At 44.7% G+C, this 16,430-nt stretch overlaps 1 protein-coding gene and 1 pseudogene across 1 annotated transcript in view; one reads left to right on the top strand and one right to left on the bottom strand.

The window, feature by feature from the left end:
- Rad9b (RAD9 checkpoint clamp component B) overlaps positions 1–16,278 on the bottom strand; it is a 41,550-nt gene extending 25,272 nt beyond the window's left edge. Inside the window, exons 1-5 of the mRNA XM_057764591.1 lie at positions 16,242–16,278; positions 14,092–14,162; positions 13,211–13,339; positions 12,906–13,020; positions 3,324–3,423 (exon numbers count right to left, since the gene is read on the bottom strand). Coding sequence (XP_057620574.1) covers positions 3,324–3,423; positions 12,906–13,020; positions 13,211–13,339; positions 14,092–14,162; positions 16,242–16,278 — 452 coding nt within the window. The remainder of the gene's footprint in view (positions 1–3,323; positions 3,424–12,905; positions 13,021–13,210; positions 13,340–14,091; positions 14,163–16,241) is intronic.
- Positions 15,788–15,853, top strand: LOC130872339 (U4 spliceosomal RNA; annotated as a pseudogene).
- Positions 16,279–16,430: the final 152 nt, after the last annotated feature.

Below are 16,430 nucleotides of genomic sequence, written 5' to 3'. Positions count from 1 at the left end.
GTGTATCCTAGACTATCTAATTAACACTTGCTACTTCAAGGTTCTCTGACATCCAGCTACCCTTTTATTCTGAATCCCCTTTGGGCTGTTTTCTTTTTTTTTTCTGGGACATGTTCTCTCTTTCTCCGTAGCCTAGGCTGGCCTGGAACTCTTGCCTCAGGCTCCTAAGTGCTGGGCTCACAGGGGAGAGCCACCATGTCTGGTTTAATTATGCACCCCTTTAAAAAGAGATGCATCCAGCCGGGCGGTGGTGGTGCACGCCTTTAATCCCAGCACTTGGGAGGCAGAGGCAGGCGGATCTCTGTGAGTTCGAGACCAGCCTGGTCTACAGAGCTAGTTCCAGGACAGGCTCCAAAACCACAGAGAAACCCTGTCTCGAAAAACCAAAAAAAAAAAAAAAAGAGAGATGCATCCACAGAAAACTCACTTGAGGTGAGCTCCACAGGCCTGAAGATTGCTTTTTGCTCTCCCAGTGATCACCATACTGAACATCTCCATGTGCTCTCTGTGCACACCAAGGTCTTCTTTGCCCAGTTCTAATTAGAGTGCCTTTTTAAAACTGTGTAATAGAGCCAGGTGGTGGTGCACACCTTTAACCCCAGCACTCAGGAGGCAGTGGCAGGCAGATCTCTGAGTTAAACGGCAGCCTGTTCTACAGAGCAAGTTCCAGGACAGCCAGGGCTAAAACCCTATTTCAAAAAAAGTTTTATAGGTGCTTGAGAGCTAGCTCAGCAGTTAAGAGCACTAGCTGATCTTGCAGAGGACCCAAGTTCCAGTCCCAACACTACTCACAACCATCTGTAACTCCAGCTCCAGGGGATCAACACCCTCTTCTGCCCTCTAAGGGGACCAGGCATGCACGTAGTACACAGACACATGCAGACAAAAACTCCCATATATAAAAAATACAATGCTTTAAAATAAAATTGCATTATAATAAAACAAAGAGAAGTTGCAAGTTCTACCATCCTTTTGAACTTAAGGTGCTGTTAGATAAAAATGACATTCTTAAAATTTATACAGGCTTAGCTGTTAGCTGGATGCTAGACATAGTTAGATAAAAATGACATTCTTAAAATTTATACAGGCTTAGCTGTTAGCTGGATGCTAGACATAGTTAGCGGTGCATCTTGATGCCGGATGCCAGGAACAACTGTCATGATCATTTGGGGGATCTCTCCCTTGTTTAAAGGGAGGTGTTATACAAATGCCAAGTAAATTTGTCTGAGCCCGAACTTTGCTATGTAGCCCAGGCTGGACATGAGTTCATGATTCTTCTGCCTCAGCTTCCCCTGTGTTGGGACTCCAAATAATTTTTTCTTTTGTGTTTATGGGGGTCAAACCCAGAGATTTGTAGGTGTTAGGAAAGAGTTTTCTATCCCTGTATTATACCCCAGACCACAAGATACCAAAATAACTTGATATATAAATAATGGCAACATGAATGTGCATGTGTGTCAAAGGGAGGAAAAATGCGGGCACGATAGCGCATGCCTATAGTCCCAGCACAGGGAAGCACAGGCTCACGATAGTGCATGCCTATAGTCCCAGCACAGGGAAGCACAGGCTCACTCTAGGTATGAGACATCGTCTCAAAAGTCTAAAAAAAAAAAAAAAAAAAAAAAAAAAAAACCAGAAAATACCCCAAACTGTTAATAAACATATAATTCTCAGACTCACTATTAACAATGAAAAGGCAACAATTTTACCCATGAGGCTGTCAAATTTATAAAGATTTATTATGTCCTCTATTCTGGTGCGAATGTGAAGTGACAAACTATTCAGAGACAACTGAGCTCAGAATACATGGAATTCAAAGGAGACTCAGTATGACCCACTAACTCCATTTTTGGACACTGTTGGGCAGCCTGTACCATGGCCCTTAAATCCCTCCCATGTAAGCTGGATGGAGACTAGTTTCAGAGAGGAAATCGCAGGAGCTCTGCGGTGGCAGCTCTGACGTGAGTGTAAAAGGCCTGAGGCCCCTGCCTTGAAGCTCTTTCTCATCATCATCTGGCATTTAGGAGGATTCTCAGGACCTGCATGCTTGGGAATGGGTCTTCCTGAGTGTCCAGCAGCCATACCAGTGAATTCGCAGTGCCTCCCTCAAGGTGAGCCTTCAGGCGACACTGTAGCCCTGGTGGTATCTGTCTTCCAACTTAGGAGAGACCTTGACCCAGGGATACCCAGACAAGGCCCAGCCATTTGAACAGAGTGATGAGGTCTGCCTTGGGAAGGCCGTGCCTTTGGGGAAATGTGTTCCACAGCAGCAGCTAGCAGATCTATTCTGCGCCGGAACAGGTGCTATTTAGCATTGATTCTGACAGCAAAAACAGCAACCTAAGTGTTCCCCTGGGAGAGGGAGTCAGTAGGAAATTATAGCCCAGACACACATTGCAAAAAAAATATGGAAAGACCCTCACAATACCTTAAATCTCAAAGGCATGTTTAGGGCCAGAGAGATGGCTCAGCAAGTCATGGCACTTTCTTACGAAGCCTGATGACCCGAGTTCCATCCCTAGGACCCATGTGGTAGAAGGAGAGACCCAACTCCAGCATGTTGTCCTCTGACCTCCATCCATGTTTGGCAACATGTGCATTCACACACATGGGGCAGGCAGTGAGGATGTGCTGTAGGGAGAGTCACCAGATTGCTAACAGAGAGCTACAGAAGGGGCAGAAGGGCCAGTCTCTCGGTTCCCTGTCTAACAAGGATTCCTTTTGTAATTTAAAAGAGCAGTAAGATAAAATACACTTCGCTCCAGAGTCAAGCTAATTAATAGCCAATGCTGCAGCTGAACTGAGTGATTAAGCCTTTCACTGACAAATGCTCACCCATTACCTAGGAAAAACTGAAAAACCAATTTGCATAAGAATGTTCAAATTCCCTCAAGCTGTGTGTTCCAAGGCTCAAACAGAAGCTGTACAGGTGTGAAGCAGTGCACTAGATTTCCCCCTCTGGCTGGAGCTCTAAGTGTGAAACCATGGAAGGGATTTCAGGGCTCCTGGCCACTGCCCAGCTGCCTTCAAGCAGTTGTCACCTGTCTTTCTCAGTGTCTTCTTGACAATGTCAGTGATTGCGCTAAGTCACAAGTTAACCTTTTAAAAAGATGTAACTGGTGAGAAAGTTCTAGGGAGGTGTGGGGACAAGAGCGGGTAACGGGGTGAGTGTGACCACAGTACAACGTGCACAGCACGAGGTGTCCTCCAGAAACCAGCATCTGTGTGCTGACTGAAAAGGGAAAGAAAAGCTCTGGGGTGAACTGTTCACTGCCTGAGGTCGCTGTGTTCAGGAGAGGAGGAGGTGTCAGGAGACCTGTTACCTTGGTTTAATCATCAGGATATTGGCACACACACTCTTTTCAAAGAGAATTTTCAAGGGCTGGCTGTCTTGGAAATACACATTGTGAGTTCTTTTAATACCTTAAAGAGAACAAAGCAACCTCTTAATAACTGTAAGTACAAAATGAACAGGCTTTAAAAGCCTGCCTTTCATGGTTAAATTAAAGCAATAAAATTAATGTTCCCTATGTGGCAGGTGCATACAACCTGCCATGGAACACGGCCTTAATGAAATGTGTTGCTGCCCCCTAGTGGACAAGGAGCAGCATTCACATCGTCTGAGCAAACTAGACCAGGTCTTGGGCATCCCGCGGGTAGCTGAGGATAACCTTGAACTCCCTAGGGCTGGGATAACAGGCCTGTACCATCCTGCTCACACACTGGAAATTAAGCATTCCGCAAACTTTGCTACATCTCCCGCCCCTGAAAAGAAACTCCTTAAATGTGCATGACACAGTAACTGGCACTACAAGTCACCGAGCTACAATTCTCCTTTTAAATATTTTATTCAGGAGACCAGTCTTTATAGGAACGTTGGCAGTTAAACCTCTAAATCTGGTCTGTGAATTCTTTTTCTTTTTTTTTTCTGGGGGTGGGGACGGGGGTTGGGTTGAGGCAGGGTTTCCCGGTAGCTATGGAGCCAGTCCTGGAACTACTCTGTAGACCAGGCTGGCCTCGAACTCACAGAGATCTGCCTGTCTCAGCCTCCCGAGTGCTGGGATTAAGGGTGTGTGCCACCACCATCTGGTTGATTTCTTTTCACTTTAGGAGCAATTGCAATACAGGCCAAGTGTTCCTGTTCTAAATGCTTAGTGTTTGAGAGGCTGGAGAGATGGCTCAATGGTTAAGAGTACTTGTTCTTGCTGAGGGCCAGGCTTCAGCTCCCATTACCCTCGTCTAGCTTGTGACTATTTGTAACTCTGGTTCTAGGGTACCTAGCACACTCTCTTGACCTCTGAGAGCACCAGGCATACGTACACAGTGCACATACATGCAAGCAATGCAGTCATACAAGTAAAATAAAAATATTTTTAAAAAGTGTTTCTGATTTGGAAGGATTTTTTTTTTTTTTTTTTTTTGGTTTTTTCGAGACAGGGTTTCTCTGTGGTTTTGGAGCCTGTCCTGGAACTAGCTCTTGTAGACCAAGGCGTGCGCCACTACCGCCCGGCCACTGGGGAATATTTCTATAGAGTTTAAAAGTTGAATATCCCTAATCTGAAAATCAAATTTTGGGGGCTTTTAGATTCAAACTTTCAGATTAGGGCGCTCTATGTGCCAGACACTGGTACGCATTTTACGTGCATTCTCTCTCGTCCTTACCGCGGCACTTCTGGGGAGGGAGGGACTCAAGCTCAGAAGAGGAAATGGCACATTGGCAAGGCTAAGCGACCTTTTCAAGGTTACAGGGTTCTAACAAGTACAGAACCCACGATGATAAAGGTGACTTTTAGTTGGCTTTCTACAAGCTAGACTGCAGGAGGCAGTCTAACCAGGACCAGAGAGATGGCTCAGCCAGCTGGCAAAAGTGCTTGCCACCAAATCTGATAGCTTTAGTTTGAACTGCACTAAATGTATACAGACACACACACACATTTTTAGTTTAAGATTTCTTTAAAAACTGTCAGGCTTGGTGGCATACACTTTTAAACCCAGCACTCAGGGGGGTGAGGCAGGCAGATCACTGTGAGTTCAAGGCCAGCCTGGTCTACACAGTGAGTTCCAGACAAGTCAGATCTTGTCAGGCCTCATCCCCCAAAAATAAATAAAATTGGACACATATCTCAGCTTATGTGTTTGGTAAGATTCTTTGTTGTTTTTGTTTGTTTTACTGAATAACAAGAAAGATTAACTGACTGACTGACTGATGGACTGAGATGGTTTTAACAATAGCCTTGGCTGACTGGAAACTCACTATGTAGACCAGGCTGGCCTCAAACATTAGTAACCCTGCCTTTGCCTTCCAGTGATGTAGGTGGGTCTTCTATCTATCTGTTGTTTCATTGGTTAATTAATAAAGAAAACTGCTTGGCCTGATAGGTCAGAACATAGGTGGGTGGAGTAGACAGAACAGAATGCTGGGAAGAAGGGAAGTGACTCAGACACCATGGAGCCAGCTGCCAGATCAGATATGCTGAATCTTTCCTGGTAAGCCACCACCTCATGGTGCTACACAGATTATTAGAAATGGGTTAATCAAGATGTAAGAGTTAGCAAGAGTTAGCTAGTAAGAGGCTAGATATAATGGGCCAAGCAGTGTTTAAAAGAATACAATTTGTGTGTTGTTATTTTGGGTGTAAAGCTAGCCATGCGGGAGCCAGGCGGGACGAAAAGCAGGCCTGCCTGCAGTTCCTTCTACATTTCAGTGCTGAGTGCGCACCGCTGCATGAAGCGATTATTAATTTAATAAATATGCACACCTGTGTAATATCCAGTCTTGTTAGTTTGGCTGCATAACTAACCACTCTGAAATTGAGTTCCTTGTAGGAGTAAACACCTGTTATTCCTCATGATTTTACTAAGTGATTCTTGAGGTCTAACCTAGGCTTATCTTTCTATGAATGATCATCTGGGGTGGCTCACTGTCTGTCTGGGGCCTCAGTGGGAGCAACAAGGGTGGCTGAAGCCACATGGCCTATTCCAGAAGTCTATCCCTGACTTGTTCTGCTGGCAGAAAAGTTGTGAAGTAGCATTGAAGCTGACAGGCCTGGGCTGGGAAGCTATGTAAACCACTGCTGGTGTTAAAGTAAGACCATGACAAGCGGGAGCTGGAGAGACAGCTCTGTGGTTTAGCACACTGGCTGCTCTCCCTGGGATGAGGACCTGGGTTGAAGTGCCTACACCCATATGGCGGTAACCCAACCATAACTCTAGTTTCAGATGGCCTGGCACCCTCTTCTGGTCTGTTCAGGCATTGCATACATATGGTACAAGTATGGACATATCTATGTGGGCAAAACACCCATATATATATATTAAAAGACTAAGATTCAAGGGGGCTGGGGAGATGGCTCAGAGGTTAAGAGCATTGCCTGCTCTTCCAAAGGTCCTGAGTTCAATTCCCAGCAACCACATGGTAGCTCACAACCATCTGTAATGGGGTCTGGTGCCCTCTTCTGGCCTGCAGGAATACCACACAGAATATTGTCTACATAATAAATATTAAAAAATAAATTCTTTTTAAAAAAAAGGACTAAGATTCAAAATGGGGAAACAGATTCCAACTTTTAAAGTGAGGGGCTGTAGATAATTTGGCAACTTTTGTAGGTGACCACAGAGGGACGATTTTAGGAGCTTGAGCTAGCAATACAGGAGAAGCTGGGATGGTAAACTGAGGTTAGAAAGGATGTACTAAGCTTGCTTAGGAAATACTAAGTTACACAAAGTAGAATTTAACTAAAGGAGCACTCAAGAATGAGCAGTAGTGGCCATGCTCTGCAGAAACTGCAGAAAGAAAACATTGCCGAGGGGGCTGGAGAGATGGCTCAGTGGTTAAGAGCACTGGCTGCTCTTCCAGAGGTCCTGAGTTCAATTCCCAGCAACCATATGGTGGCTCACAACCATCTGTACTGAGATCTGGTGGCCTCTTCTGGCCTGCAGGGATACATGGAGGCAAAATGTTGTATATAAGAAAAAAAGAAAACACTGCCAGCGGTAATGGCACAGGCCTTTAATCCCAGCACTTGGGAGTGAGTCAGAGGTAGTCAGATCTCTGTGAGTTCAAGGCCGGCCTGGTTTACAAGATCTAGTTCCAGAATAGACTCCAAAGCTACAGAGAAACACTGTCTCAAAAAAAAAAAAAAAAAAAAAAAGAAAACACTTCTACTTGAACATAATTGAAGTGTAGGCTTGCTGAGTATATGTTCTGCATATGTTCACTAGCTGGGGCACACCTTTAGTCCCAGCACTTGGGAGGCTGAGGCAGGTGGATTTCTGTGAGTTCAAGGCCAGCCTGGTCTACAGAGTGAGTTTCAGTTTCAGGACAACCAGGGATGCATAGAGAAACCCTGTCTCAATAAAACAAAACAAAAAAGACATGTTCACTAAGATAGCCTCCAATTAGGCCCTACTCCCATAACAAAGAGCACAGACGGCCATCAGGCCCATTCCCATATCAAAGAGTATGCCTCTATAGTGCAGTTCAAAGTGGGCAGCACTGGGTCAGAGTTGCCAGTAAGTCCTGGTCCATTATTAAGTCCAGGTTCTCCTAGCAGAAATAGTGTAATTCTTCCCAGCCAGGAAGGATGACCTTGAACAACTGCCCTGGAAAAGCAGCCCCAGTGTATCTCTCCGTTTGCCCAAACAGCTAAACCTTGGAATGTCTGTGTAAAACGTGTTTCACTGTGCAAAGTGTAACTTGAGGCCATGGAACTATGTAAGCTGATGGGACTTTTGTTCAGGGCTGGCTCCCTTTTGTGCATTAGCCAGAAGCAGCTGCCTGTTACTAAGTTTTTCCTCTACTAATCTCTTAGTAGATCTCTGGGAAGGCAGGTTAAGTCTATAACACAAGCAGAGAACAGACTAGATAAAATCTGTGTTCTTGGATCTTTTTTTATTTATATGTGTGTATGTGCATGTCCATGTAGTGCCCAAGGAGGCTAGAAGAGACCACCAGATGCCCTGGAGCTGGAGTTACAGCTGCTTATGCTGCCCCACGTGGGCACAGGGAAATGAACTTCATTCTACTAAAATAATAGCAAATGCCACTAAGCACTCTTACCTAATTTCTTTAAATATTTGTTTTGTTTTGGGGGAGGGTGCCATGGCATGTGTGGAGGTCAAATGACAACGTTTAGAGTCAGTTCACTCCTTCCACCGTGTAAGTTCCAGGGATTGAACTCAGGTCATGAGACTTGGCAGCAAGAGCCTTTACTGGCTAAGCCATCTTGCTGACCCCTCAGACCTTAAGAAACTGACAGGGATTGCTTGTTTGTTTGAATTGTAAAACAATAGACTGTGTGGAGCTGCACATACATCTTAGGAGACATTCTCTTGGTCCCCGGACAACAGTATAGTGCATTTGAAGGTCACTGGCTTTTCTCTGAGTAAAATGAGAAGATATTTCAGTTTTGAATTCTGGAATGATACAATCATCACCTGGCTCTTTGTGTGTGTGTGTGATAGGGTTTTGATATGTAGCCTTGGCTTTCCTAGTCCTCATTCTAGAGGCTAAGCTAACCTCGGACTGAAGATTCTTACATTTCAGCCTCTTGAGGACTAGGCTTACTGTGTGTGTTTCTCTGTTTACCTAGAATGAGGACACTCAACAGGATGAGCCCCGACTGGCCTGGAAATGGAACTCATTATGTAGACTAGGGTGACCTCCAGGGCTCACTGCCTGGATATTTTTGACTCACAGAGCTCCAAGAGCAGGCATTAAAGACAGACCACCAAGCCCGGCCTCATCTGACCCATTTTAAAGGAAGCTCCAGGGCTACTGTTTTGGGAAAACACTAAGTTCAAAAGCTGACAAATCTCCCCTGCTGTAAAAATATTTCCGTGTTACTTATGCTGAGGTGCACATGGTGGGACTAGGAACATCCTTGGAAGCAGCTGCTGCAGCTGTCGGAGGTGTGCTTTAGAAATCACCACCACCTATGGAGCTGCTGGTGTGGTGGCGCTCACCTTTAATCCCAGCACAAGGGAGGCAGAAGCAGGAGAACCTCTGTGAGTTTGAGGCCAGCCTGGTCTACAGAGTGAGTTCCAGGGCAACCAGAACTACACAGAGAAACCCAGTCTTGGGGGGTGGGGGAGAAGAAGAAGAAGAAAAAGGAAAAAGAAATTGCCTATGTGCAGTGCAGTTTAGACTCAGTGGCTCTGAGACGCTGACGCAGTAGATCTAGAAGCCAGCATGACTACACAGCTGCTTTATCTGTGGAGCCTATGCTTTCAAAGGCAGTGTCAACTTCAAAGGTGGCAGTGTTCTTAACCAGTTTGAAGTCATTAGCACACCTGCAGGTTGCCCGGCAACAAAAACCTAAGACCCTTGCCTCCACCTTTTTTTTTTTTGTAATTGGTTTTTCAAGACAGGGTTTCTCTGTGTAGTCCTGACTATCCTGGAACTAGCTCTCTAGACCAGGCTGGCCTTGAACTCACAGAGATACAACTGCCTCTGTCTTCCAAGTGCTGGGATTAAAAGTGTGTGCCACTCCCACCCAGCATGAGCTGAATCTCTAGAAGGATCACAGGCTTTTCCCTTTTGGCACATGCCTGGTGACTGACGTCCTGGAGACTGTTTATGGTTAGAGTGAGGTGACTATGTGGCAGCTCATGTGGATGACAGACACTAGCCCCTGGTTACCAGGTAGAGTCTAGGGTGGTCTAGTCACAGCAAAGTCAAATTTTTTCTTTCTTTCTTTCTTTCTTTCTTTCTTTCTTTCTTTCTTTCTTTCTTTCTTTCTTTCCTTCCTTCCTTTCTTTCCTTTCTTTCTTTCCTTCTTTCTTTCTGTCTGTCTGTCTGTCTTCTTTATTTTATGTGCATTCCTGTTTTGCCTGTGTGTATGTCTGTATGAGGGTATTGGGTTCCCTGGAACTGGAGTTACAGACAGTTGTGAGCTGCCATGTGGGTGCTGGGAATTGAACCCAGGTCCTCTGGAAGAACAGTCAGTGCTCTTAACCACTAAGGCATCTCTTCAGCCTCAAAGGCAAGCATTTTTGCCAAGGGATGTACAAGGCAGAACTTTAGGCAGTGCCAGTGTAGAAGAGATTCTGGTCACTGCTGCTGAAGGAGGTCACTGTTAGAAGTTTTCTTGTGATGGTACTGATACTGTGTGCTGATATGCTGTGAGTTGAACCCTGTGGAGGAAAAGAAAAGATGAAGAGAAGAAAGGAAGGAAGATGTGGAAGAAGACAGGTGAGAAGGAAGGAGGAGGGAGGGAGCAAAGGAAGGAAAGAAAAAGGAGAAGGGAAGAGGAAGAAGGAAAAGAAGAGGGGGAGAGAATAGAGGAAGAGGAGGACGAGAAACAGAAGCACAGCAGTTGGGGAAGCCTGAACTGAGCCATGCCTGCAGCACAACTTCAAACTCTCACCTGAGTCAATGTTAGTGAGTTGAATTGTCTGACTTCCTTCACTTGTTCCTTTTTTTTCTTTTCTTATTTTTTTATAAATCTACAACAGTCTGTCTTCTTTCTTTCTTTCTTTCTTTCTTTCTTTCTTTCTTTCTTTCTTTCTTTCTTTCTTTCTTTCTTTCATGTATACACTAGTCTGTCTGTGTGTATGCCTGCAGGCCAGAAGAGGGCACCAGACCCCATTACAGATGGTTGTGAGTCGCCATGTGGTTGCTGGGAATTGAACTCAGGACCTTTGGAAGAGCAGGCAGTGCTCTTAACCTCTGAGCCATCTCTCCAGCCCCACTTCTGTTCTTTGTATCTTAAAGCATCCTATATAATAGAACCAACCTATAAAAACTATCTTAAGAATCAATCACAAATATTCTTGTTTTAATTTTTGCTTCTGTTTTAAGATGGAGGCTCAAGTATTCTAGGCTGGCCTGGAACTTGCTATGTAGCTGAGAATGACCTTGAACTTCTGATCTGCTGCCTCTAACCTCCTCCAAGTACTGAGATTATAGGCATACACCACTAAGCCCAGTATACAAATATTCACTGGGAATAGCTCTAATAGCGTCATGTTTGAGACACTGCAGATACTGAACAGCTGGTTCTCTGAGGTTCACGTGGAAGGGAAGGAGGAGGAGAGCGCACTAACAGTCATAGCTGATGAGCACTCACTCCGTACCAGGCTCTGTGCCTGTCCCTATGGGACCCCGACATCTCCTCTCAGCAGCCTGTGGCACGAGGGCAAAGCCACCCCCAGTATACACAGCAGAAGGGAAGGCTCTTGGAGCTTGTCTCTTCCACAAAGCTAACAAGCGGTGGTGCAGATAGCACGGCTACGTTTTGTGACGTTCAGCATGCTGTCCTCTCGAATACTCCCTATACTCCGCTTGCTATTACATGGATTCAGATCCAAAGAAGGGAGAAATAATGTCACACCATTCATATTTATAGAGAAAATTTAGGGATTATAAGTACACACTGAAATAAAAATGTATTATTAAGATGAATTTAAGTCAAAATAAGAAGTGGGAGCCTTGGGGGCTGGAGAGATGGCTCAGTGGTTAAGAGCACTGCTTGCTCTTCCAAAGGTCCTGAGTTCAATTCCCAGCAACCACATGGTGGCTCACAACCATCTGTAAGGAGGTTTGGTGCTCTCTTCTGGCCTGCAGACGTGCACACAAACAGAATATTGTATACATAATAAATAAATATTTTTTAAAAAAAAAGAAGTGGGAGTCTGCTGGGCAGTGGTGGCACACGCCTTTAATCCCAGCACTCGGGAGGCAGAGGCAGGCGGATCTCTGTGAGTTCGAGACCAGCCTGGTCTACAAGAGCTAGTTCCAGGACAGGCTCCAAAGCTACAGAGAAACCCTGTCTCGAAAAAATAAAAAAAAAAAAAAAAAAAAGAAAGAAAAAAAGAAGAAGTGGGGTGGGAGCCTAACGGTTTTACAGAAGTTAATGGAAAGCTCTCATTCCACTACAATCGAGGGCCTGAAACTAACTAGAGAGCCGCACTGGCCTCTAACTTGTGATCCTACTGCATCCGCCACTTCAGTGCTAAGCTCAGAAATGTGTGACATCACGTCCAGCTAGAAAAATCGATTTAGATTCAACTGGACATTTGTGTAGGGGTCCTGTGTCATGTGTGCACATGTGAGTGTGACTGCATGTGCACGGTGTGTAGTGTAAGACCAGAGTGCCGTTCCTCAGGGCCTATTCACCCGTTTCCCTAGACGGCACCTCTGGCCTGAGGCTCTGGTCTGATGCTCACCAAGTGGGCCAGGCCGCTGGACAGCCAGTTCCGGGAACCTGCCTGTTTCAGCCTCTGCAGCTCTGCAACTACAAGCATGTGTCATCACACCTAGAATTTTGTTGTTATTTCGTTTTGTTTTTTTTTCAGACAAGAGTTTCCCTCTGTAGCTATGGCTGTACTGGAACTCGCTCGGTAGACCAGGCTGATCTCGAACTCACAGAGATCCACCTGCCTCTGCCTCCTGAGTATACCACCACAACCCAGCTAGATTTTTTTTTTAAGTTAACATGGGTCAAATGAAGATCCATGTGCTTGCAAGGCTGACTGACTCATCTCCCCAGTTGGACATTTTTAAAGTCTGCTTTGTTTTGCATGCAAACAAGCTTATGTCATAAAGTCCTGAGGAAATAGCAGCGGCCACTTTACAGTACAGCAAAGACAGGTGACACACCTGTCATGCTCCATATCTGTACATACCTCACATCACAGTAGGTCTGCATACTGTACACATAAAAATGCTAAGAAACACACTGCTTAGGGCTGGAGAAATGGCTCAGAGGTTAAGAGCACTGGCTGCTCTTTCAAAGATCCAAAGTTCAATTTCGAGCAACCACATGGTGGCTCACAACCATCTGTAATGAGATCTGGTGCCCTCTTCTGGCCTGCAGGCACACATGCAGACAGAACACTGTATACATAATAAATAAATAAATCTTAAAAAGAAAAAAAAAATCACTGCTTTCAGTGGCACCTACCATGCCTGCAGAAGAACTGAATGACGACTCTGCATTTATCTGATCTGGTGACTATTTTGCATTTCTCTACACTTCTTTCAAGATAATTCAGACATCTAAAGATTGGTAGAATTGACTGCAACATAAATATATTGTAACATTAAACACATACTTAGTATGGCTGTTCCATTAACTTTTTAAAACTGAACTGATAAAAAGTCTGTGTATTCATAAATAGCATTGGAATGATTAAGTATATATAGTACAGCTGTTATATCCTACAAATGGAGTATTTCTCCCTTATAAGAGGAAACCAACTTTTTTACCTTTATTGCCAATTTGCAATTTAAATTCATCGTGGCTGAGGGTGACCATTGATATTGTTGAAAAAACAAAGACGAGAACAGAATATAGCCATATGTTGAATGACAGGAATTCACAGACCTCAGAGCAAGCTGGAAAAAAATAAGTTAGTTATTTCAGAGAAAACCAACTTCTATCCTGAATTGATCCTATTATGAATACAATGCTACAAGTATATTCAAATGAAACCAAGCACATTGAATTTACACATGGACACCTACATATATGTATCTATATTGAATATGTTTACAAAATCTATAATCCTAAACTCTGGCACTGTAAAAGCGTAAATGTTTACAGTGACCATAGTGTTAATGCATAAAAGGATGGAAAAGGGCTAGAAAAGGGCCCTGAGCAACTGATCATCTCATCTCTTGTCCATGGGGGAAAAGCTACCACTCAGTCAGCCATCCTGGGAATGCATGCCTAGAACTGTCAGGTTCTAAATTAAGTGCTTGGGATTACACCTGCCACCCCGGCCCTTCAACTTGGCTCTTTTAATCATCTTTTTTCTCTTTTTGTTATTTATTTATTTATTTTTGTTGTTGTTGTTTTCAAGGGTTTCACTTGTAAGTTTGGAGCCTGTTCTGGAACTGCCTCGAACTCAGAGATCCACCTGCTTCTGCCTCCCAAGTGCTGGGATTAATGGCCTGTGCCATCACGTCGGGCTTTTTTTTTCCCCCGAGACAAGGTTTTACTGTAGCATTTGGAGCCTGTCCTGGAACTCTGTAGACCAGGCTGGCCTTGAACTCACAGAGATTCCCCTGCCTCTGCCTCCCCGCTGGGATTAAAGGCGTGCACCACCACCTGGCTCATGCTGGGCTTTTTAACTGGACTTACTTACACCTTTCTCAGATGGGTCTAGCCACAGGTCATCACTCACTCGTGATAGAGTCTGTATTGCTTTCCCAAATACTGTGGAGGAAAAGAAAGGTGCTGTTTATATTCTTTCTAGCAATAAAGAGAAATTGCAGGACTACTTCTGCATGCACAGGACTCGGATGAAGACTGGAAAGGACAGCAGGATCAACTGAACAACTTAATCATGCCGGTCAAATTCTTCAGTTGAGCTCTTTATTACTACTGCCCTGTGGGTAAGATTCCCAGAGATGGAAATAGGGTCTTTTGGTAGTGCAGAGACTACCCAACCAAAGCACTAGTTATTTGGAAATTGTTGGCAACCATCCTACCCAAGGCCTATTCTGTACCACTGCTTCTTCAGCCTGGCTCTGACCATTCACTCTGATCCTGGGCAAGAGACAGGAAAGTCACTGGCTATCTCGACTTTAACAACATTCGGCATCTAGGCCTCCAGTATGTCCAGGTTAGATCATAATGATCTCAACTTTGATGCTCTGTCGAGTCCTAGAAAGGTGCATCACCATGAGAAGAATCACCCTGAGAGGAATCACCACGAGAGGAATTCAGCACAAAGTGACCAGGTGTATGTATGTATGTTATGCCACTGAGCTGGAAAAAGTGGCCTGAAATCCCCCTTTCCTTTATGTGTCTCAACAATTTCCCACTAAGTGATTACATTTGACTTTTAGGTTTAGGGTGGAACAAAGCTCAGGATCCACCTGAGAGTTAAATTATTCAGCTGATCCGCAGAACATTTTATAGATTAATTTACCTTAGGAAATACCACATAATACCCTTTACATACATAGTAAGAATTCAAAAACAGAGAAAAAAGTAACAAAAAAATTCATTAAATCTGCAGTGATATAGCCGGGCGGTGGTGGCGCACACCTTTAATCCCAGCACTCGGGAGGCAGAGGCAGGCAGATCTCATGAGTTTGAGACCAGCCTGGTCTACAAGAGCTAGTTCCAGGACAGGCTCCAAAACCACAGAGAAACCCTGTCTCAAAAAAAAAAAAAACAGCCGGGCGGTGGTGGTGCACGCCTTTAATCCCAGCACTTGGGAGGCAGAGGCAGGCGGATCTCTGTGAGTTCGAGACCAGCCTGGTCTACAAGAGTTAGTTCCAGGACAGGCTCCAAAACCACAGAGAAACCCTGTCTCGAAAAAGAAAAAAAAAAAAAAAAATCTGCAGTGATACAAAATGATGTCTCCTGCAAGTCAATTTCTATGGTAATGCTTTCGCTCATTTTCTTTTTGGGTTCTCCCACACTCTGCAGGCAGACTGAACCTAGGCCTTGTACATGTCAGGCAAGCTGTCTGTGCCCACGAACCCTGTTCCAAGCCCAGTCATTCCCTTTTGTAAGGCTATGTACAATATAGTTCCCCACACTGTCCTTCTAATTACTGGGCTCAAGTCATCCACTTCATGCTTATGACAAACTCTTATCAACGAAGGTGTTAATATTAGTCTCATCTCCCAATTGAGGAAACTGAGCTTCAAAGTGACATAGTAGCTTGTTCTAATTATATATATATATATATATATATATATATATATATATATATATATATATATATATATATATGGAAAGAAAAAACAAGAAACCAGCCTGGTCTACAAGAGCTAGATCCAGGCTCCAAAAGCTGCAGAGAAACCCTGTCTTGAAAAACAAAAACAAGCTTTGCGCAGTGGCAGTATCGTAGCCAATGAGGTTTATCCGAGGCGCGATTATAGCTAAAAAAAGAAAAAAAAAGAAAAACAAAAACAAACAAAAGAATTCTCTGGTAGAATCTCGAATGGAGATCGGGTTTTCCCTGAGCTCAAAATTCTTTTGCTGGTAAAGTGTTATTTTCCTCTCAATTTCTCCCCACATCAGCCCTCGTCAATCTGAGCTTAATGCCCAATGCTACAGTTCATTTCATGGTCACCAAATTACTAGGCATAACTAAAGAAAAAGGGGCTGTCACGCTATTCGAAGCGCAGCAGGGCCCTCGTGAGGGCGCTGAGGCCAGGCTTTGCGTCCTCAGTCCTGGCGGAGCACGGCAGAGGAAGCGTAAGGAGACGATGGAGACACTTCAGAGACACTAGGCTCTCCCTCTTCTAAGTAGCAAAACAAGAATGGCCGCTCCACCTTTCACCTGACCGCCCGTCATCCCGCACTTCAGCATGGCTACCGCACAGACACGGCGGTCGGAAGCGTACCCGCCGCAGGTACCCGGATGTTATCCGCACCGTCCACTGTCTCCGCCTCTACCTTGGCCCCACCCACGCGTTTAGCTTTCTGACTGGGACAGACCCTTACGAGGCCTCGTAGGACAGT

Source organism: Chionomys nivalis, chromosome 3, assembly GCF_950005125.1.
Source record: "Chionomys nivalis chromosome 3, mChiNiv1.1, whole genome shotgun sequence".
Taxonomy (NCBI): domain Eukaryota; kingdom Metazoa; phylum Chordata; class Mammalia; order Rodentia; family Cricetidae; genus Chionomys; species Chionomys nivalis.
The sequence above is the reverse complement of the archived record's forward strand: the minus strand, read 5'-3'. Positions and strand labels throughout refer to the sequence as shown.